Source organism: Pinus tabuliformis, chromosome 8 (genome assembly GCF_031772625.1).
Source record: "Pinus tabuliformis cultivar Carrire ecotype Pingquan chromosome 8, CPIR1, whole genome shotgun sequence".
Classification (NCBI taxonomy): Eukaryota; Viridiplantae; Streptophyta; class Pinopsida; order Pinales; family Pinaceae; genus Pinus; species Pinus tabuliformis.
The window spans coordinates 2,016,091,780-2,016,098,656 of NC_142294.1; the positions used below are offsets into that span (position 1 = coordinate 2,016,091,780).

General features: G+C 43.1%; 1 protein-coding gene across 1 annotated transcript; it reads left to right on the top strand.

Annotated features, from left to right (window-relative positions):
• Window positions 1-320: 320 nt before the first annotated feature.
• Window positions 321-1,893, top strand: LOC149244503 (uncharacterized). Its single transcript, XM_089371561.1, has 2 exons — window positions 321-1,581; window positions 1,889-1,893. The coding sequence occupies exons 1-2, from the start codon at window positions 321-323 to the stop codon at window positions 1,891-1,893; spliced, it is 1,266 nt and encodes a 421-aa protein (XP_089227687.1).
• Window positions 1,894-6,877: the final 4,984 nt, after the last annotated feature.

Genomic DNA, 6,877 nt, shown 5'->3' on the forward strand with positions numbered 1-6,877 from the left:
ATGGGCTCTCAGACTCCTATAGAATCCTTTATTCTTGGGCACTCGGACAAAGAAAATAATAACAAGGGCAAAGAGAGGCGAGCACCTCTCCATGTAACCAGTAAATCATGATGAAAATACTATCCTGGAACAGTAGGGGATTAGGGCACCCCTCCAAGATAGTAGCCCTCAAGGATCTAATCCAAAGTGAAAACCCTGAAATCGTTCTTATCCAAGAAACAAAGCAAGATCAATCAGAAATTAATAGAGTCATCAACCAGCAAAAGCGTTACAGTGGATGTGCAAGCGAAGCAAGAGGAGCCTCAGGCGGCATTCTAACAATGTGGGACAGTAATAAATGGAACTGTAACTCCACCAGAATACACCAGAACTGGATCCGTGTTAATCTAGAAAGTAAGACAGATGGAGCAGCGGTAGTAATCTACAATATATATGCTCCGAATCAGTATAGGGAGAAAGAAGTATGCTGGAACACTTTGGAAGCTAGTATAGAAGAAGAGCAGGACAACAATCTCATTATTGCAGGGGATCTAAATTTGGTATTGCATGCAAACGAGAAAAGAGGGGGACATTTCACCCCAGATCCTTTCAGAAATCGACTTGAGAGCATTATGCAGGAGCAAGACCTTGTAGATATCAGGCCTAAGAATCGAAGATACACCTGGAGCAACAGAAGAATAGGAGTCGGCAATATCATGGAGCGTCTTGACAGGTTCCTCATAAGCATAGCTTATCTGTCCACTTTCACTACTGGTCAGTCAAATATTCTCAATGTCTCCGCCTCTGATCATTATCCAATAACGCTCACTCTGCATAGTCAATGTCAGCTAGGACCTCTCCCCTTCAAATACTGTTCCATTTGGAATCGTATCCCTGCAGCAAACGACGTGGTGCGGCAGGCTTGGATACAACACGTGGAAGGCTCCCCAACTTATATCTGGGAGACAAAACTAAAGAGAGTAAGACAGGCTATTAAAAATTGGGCAAAGAACAATTACCAAGAACCTGAGTTGAGCAAAAAGAAAATTAAGCAAGATCTGGAGGAAGTGCAGCGAAACATTGAAGCCTTTGGGCTGACCCAGCAAGCCAAAGAGAACGAAACAAGACTATACTCTCAGCTGAGACAAACTATAAAGGACGAAGAAACAAAATGGAGATTGAAGTCAAGACAGCTCTGGCTTCAGGAGGGAGACAAAAATACTTCTTACTTTCATAAGCAGGCTACAGTTAGAAAAGCCAGGAACATTGTGAGCACAATTAAGGATAGTGAAGGGTACAACTACAATACTCAGGACTCCATAAAGGAAGCAGCCACCAATCACTTCAAGAACCTTCTGACTGAGGATAAAGGTGAGGAGGACTACTCAAGTTTGTTACAGCATCTGTTCAAAGGAGTCACACAAGAAATGAACAGCAACCTCAAGAAAGAAGTAGAAGAAGAAGAAATCCAAAAAGCGATTTGGAGTCTTCACCCAGATAAAGCTCCAGGACCTGATGGATTTCCAATCAGCTTTTACAGAGAGCATTGGCAGATGATCAAAAAAGATCTCATCAAGATGATACGCTGGGTTTTAAAGAAAGGCAAAATGGGGGGATTTACCAACTCTACCTACCTAGCCTTAATCCCAAAAGAGAATAGACCTTCCACTTTTTCAAGATTTCGGCCAATATCTTTATGTAACTCAGCATACAAAATAATCACAAAAATTCTGTCAACTAGGCTCAAGCCCCATCTTCATTCTCTGATCTCAGAAAACCAAGGAGGCTTCCTTCCCAATAGGCACATTTCTGACTCTATCCTTCTTGTGCAAGAGGCTATCCACTCAAGCATAAGCAGAAAGGAGAAAGGGTTTGTTCTAAAGCTGGATCTTGCCAATGCCTTTGACAGGGTAAGGCATTCCTTTCTATTTGCTGTCCTTCACAAAATGGGTTTTGACTCCTCCTTCATCACAATGATCAAAGCCTGTATATCGGAACCCTGGATCTCTCCTCTGATCAATGGGAGGCCGTGTGCTGCCTTTCAATCCTCTAGAGGCCTTAGACAAGGTTGTCCCTTGTCTCCTTACTTGTTTATCCTCATGGCCGAGACCCTTAGCCAAACCCTGGACTTCAATAGGAGAATAGGTCTAATCACGGGCATCAAATTTGAGCAAGGAACAAAGAACATCAACCACTCTCAATTTGCGGATGATACCCTCCTAATTGGAGGAGCGTCCACCACTATAGCAAGGCGCTTTAAAAAGATCTTAGACCAATTCATGGAATACTCAGGAGGGAAGATCAATCAGCAAAAAAGTTGCATATATGGTTGGAATACATCAACTCACACCATCCATAGCATTGCAAGTATATTAGGAGTCTCCTACAATCTTGTCTGGAGCCACTTCACCTATCTAGGGATGCCAGTAAGTATGGGACCGCTGAAAGCTAACACATGGAACGAAATCCTTGACAAAATAAAGAGAAAAATCCAACAATGGGGCACCATGTGGCTGAACCCAGCAGGACGGCTTGTACTTCTCAAATCAGGTTTGGCCTCTCTTCCCATTTATCGTTTTTCTTTATGTCAAGCTCCTGCTGTTTTCCATCATAAAATGGAAAGAGCTCTCAGACATTTTCTTTGGCAAGGAGGGAAAACGGAAAAAAGAAAATTCAACCTTGTCAGCTGGAAGAATGTCATCCAGTCTCAGGAAAAGGGAGGATTAGGAATAAGATCTCCAAAATTGCTGAATTTAGCTCTTGGAGCTAAAATAATATGGAGAATGATCACAGGACCTACAACATGGTGGAAGAAGGTTTTAGAGGCAAAATACTTGAACAGCTCAAGGCAACAACTTCTGGAAACCAATATTCCCAACAGAGATAGTACAAAAATTTGGCAACTCTGCAAGAAAGTCATACCCTTTATGTCTCAAAATATCTCAAAAGTCCCAGGAGGGGGGAGTAGCATCAATTTCTCCACAGACAGAATCCTAGGACAACATCCAATTGAATCAAAAATGGAGGCAACCCCTGCCATAAACTGGCTAAATGGAAAAGGAATATGGTATTTAGCTCAAATATCACAATGGGACAACCATTCCCAAGCATGGATAGGTTGGAAGTTCCCGGATTACCCCAGGGAGCTAGAGACCAGTCTTGCTGCCTTAAAGAACCTCCTTCACAGCAAAGCTCCGATTCAGAAAGGCAAGCAAGATGGTTATCGTTGGGACCCAACAGGAACTCAATACACGGCCAAAGCGGGGCACCAACATCTATGTGACAGCACCTTCCCACAGGATATATGGAACCAATGGAAACTTGTATGGAGAGCAGAAGCACCCCCCAAAGTCAAATTTTTCATTTGGTTGCTCCTGAAAGGGAAAATACTAACAGCAGAGAATTTAAAGAAAAGAGGCATAATGGGACCTTCCAGATGTCCGAACTGCTGTAGGTCAGAGGAAACAATACAACACTTGTTTATAGATTGCCCGGTTGCTGATGAATGCTGGAGAAAGATGGCCTCAATTGGGGATGCTCCATGGGAGCCTCAGGCAACTATTGCAGAAACAATTCACAAATGGAGAAAGAATTGTCCATGGAAAGAGAAAAGAAGTAAATTGACGCAAAGGATATGGAATACCATTCCTCTAACCCTCCTATGGCGCATCTGGTTGGCACGAAATAGAAGGGTTTTCCAGGAGAAAGGCTATAACATCAGAGTTATGTGTCACAAGGCAAAGTTCTTAGCGGTGGAGACAGTCACAATCCACACCAAAGGTAAGATTGAGACTACTAACTACAACATGGAAGAGAGGAACCTGGTCAGTTATGTCCAAGAGAACATAACTAGCGCACAGGAATTAAGCCAAGGAAAGACACAAACGAAAGAAACAAACAGGGCTTGGAAGCTGAGATTAAAGGAAGCGGAATTTGCGAGCTGGTTGAGAAACTGTAATAAGTTCTACTTATTCTTTGATGGCGCTTCTAAATTAAACCCGGGCCAAGCCGGTGCAGGGGGTCTCATCTGCAATGCTAACGGAGAAAGAATACTTCAGTTCGAATGGGGACTGGGGGAGATGTCCAACAACAGGGCAGAGGGATTGGCATTGTACCAGGGCCTCACTCAGCTGATTAAGTTAGGGATAAAGAAGGTAATAGTGTTTGGGGACTCAGCAATCATCATTAGACTCATGGCGCAGAGGCAGAGCACGCCGAACATCCTACTACAGCAGATAAACTATAGGAACCAGATCCTTCGCGCCTCATTGGAAGAAGTCATCTTTTATCACATCCTCCGTGGACTGAACAAGGAGGCTGACAAGTGCGCCAACAGGGCATGCGAGCGCTCCAAAGGTATTCTGTGTTGTAACAACAATTCCTCCTTACAACCGTTACCATGAATATTCCACATCTAGTCAACAGCAGGTGTACCGTGGATAATAGAATCTATGACAGCAGACAAACAATCAGTTCAGTTGGCAGAACAGGTATGGTAGACAAGATTTTGATCAGAAATAAGATTGGGAGATCTACTCAGAGTATGGGAATCAAGCGAAACGCAGGAGAAAATCGTCCTCGTAGACAGATCACTTGTGCAATTCAAGATAAGTCTTTGACCATGAGCTGGAGCATTGGGAGATGTAAATGGGCTCCTTCCCGCTCTTCTAGCCTGCGGACAGTTTCTATTTATAGCCTGGGCTACATGACCCTCCAATACATTGAGAAAGCCTGTGCCCACGAGCAGAAGAGCAAATCCGCTCCCGCCTATCCTCAAGCAGTCCGAGGTAGCCAACAAAAACACAGCAGCCCTGCGCGCGCTGTGGAAGTAGCTTGCAATAAGCAGAGAGACCTGAGTTCCTGTGTTAAAGAAGTGAACAGAACAGGCAAGAACTATCCAGCGTCAATGGATCGCCCAGAAGACTGCTTTCACTGCAGAGATCTACAGGCTGAATTTGAGGAACTGCGAGCTCAACAGCGGGCCCTGGAGGATCAAGTTCGAAGTCTGGAGGCAAGACTGGAAGACCAATACAGAATTCTTAATGAGAAATATCGGGCTGAGATAAATCTATTCCTTCACAGAGTCAGCTCCTTACATGAGCAATTTAGCAGCCTGGCCAATAGATGTAGCCATGCTGAAGAATCGATAACTGTCCTCAAATTCATGATGGACAAAAAGTTCAAAGATGCTCCTTCCTCTTCTAGTGCTAAACAGAATGAGCCAGATCCTAACCCAGAAGCGTCCACTGCAAGGAAGATCAGTCACATAGAGATAGATTAATTATGTTATGTAGTTGTAAATTTTGGTGTCTGCAGTTTGTTCGGATTTACAGTAGTTTAAGAAGCCTCAGAGGCAGGAATACTAGAACAAGGATCAAGGAAGAGACCCTTTTTGTAATTCCTTGGATCCAGAATGCTCAGGAAGCACTATATGTATGGCGAACTGCCTCTTCTTTTTTTCAGATCAATATATAGCACCCGAACTTTGTCTAAAAAAAAACACAACAAGAAATTCTAAATATAGAAGTGCTAAAAATAGCATTTCAGGATACATTCCAATTTTAATTAGTCCTTGAACTAAAATTGAGAATTCAAATTCAAATTTGAACTTAGCAGCTATTTGAAAAATAATTAATTATTTCATCTTGAGTTAATTAGTTGGAAAAAATCAAACATGAAGTCTATGTGAAGACATGCAACAGTTTTCCCTTTGATTGAGGAAGTTATCCCTCGATTAAGGAGATCAGGATGAGTTGTACTTTTAGTTGCAATTAGTTAGCTCATTTTACTGAGTTAATTCCAGTTAGATTAGTTCCAACAGTTTGTGGAACTGATTGTGAGTTTAGTTAGTTAATGCATGCATGCATGTAACTATTGTACTTCAGATAAATAAATATTCTCTCATAAATAACTCATGCATGTCAGTTCAGTCAGAGACCCTGTTGAGATTAGATGACGGGACAGTGTACTATCAGTTGCAGGGATATTCCATTGAGGATATCTCTTGCATGCAGAAGGAATTCATTCCTTGGAGATTGCGCAGTTACTTCTGAGTTTGGTGAGTTGTGTGAGAGGAGAATTCACATAGGTGGCAGCCAGAGGACCCAGGAGAAACTACACAGGGAAATAGGAGGCTTGGAGGAGTGAGGGAAGATATATGTTGTGTCTATTCAGTCTATGAGCAACATTGAGGGATTGTACTGAGAGCTGGATAGCTTGTGAGCTAAAGCTTTATGTAATTGATGGGGTGCGATTTTGGGGGTTAACCAAAATCCCAATTCCCAAATAAATCGATCCTGAGGCCTGTGGGTTATGGCCCACAAAGCCTATCGGAAGCGCTAAGGCTTTAAGACTTTAACCATGGACTTACTTTAGAACCGGAGCCACCCTTTTATCGCTGCCTTTATTTCCATCATAAGCCACCACTCAAGCTGCATGCATTACATTCCCTCTATCAGAAGCAACCCATGGCCACACATATACAAATCCATGGCCAACACTATAAAACCCCGCGGCCGCATACATATATCAATACATGGGAAAATAACATAATTCTTGTTCCCATTTAACATACGCAGATCTCAAATCTTATATGGCCGCCTTTATAAATATCGGCAGTTCCACCGATTCGCCATCGCGACTGTCCCAATCCTCCGACCTCCGACTGCCCTCGCGGACCCGACAACCCTTTATGCTGCTCCCCTATAATGACTTCGGGTCCAATGTATATCGGCGACTCCTTATCGACAGGGTTGTAATGTAGCAGGTCTGCGGACCTGACGACCCATTGAGCTGTCCTTAATATGATTTCGGATCCAGTTATAGGATCGTATAGTCCTAACCTCTTGTGGACCTGATACATATTAAATTCCACCCTAATGTATTTCGGCTCTGGGTT

What these genes read in the sequence shown, in the direction of transcription:
- LOC149244503 (XM_089371561.1), top strand. Translation starts at nt 321, where the DNA reads ATGTGGGACAGTAATAAATGGAACTGTAACTCCACCAGAATACACCAG.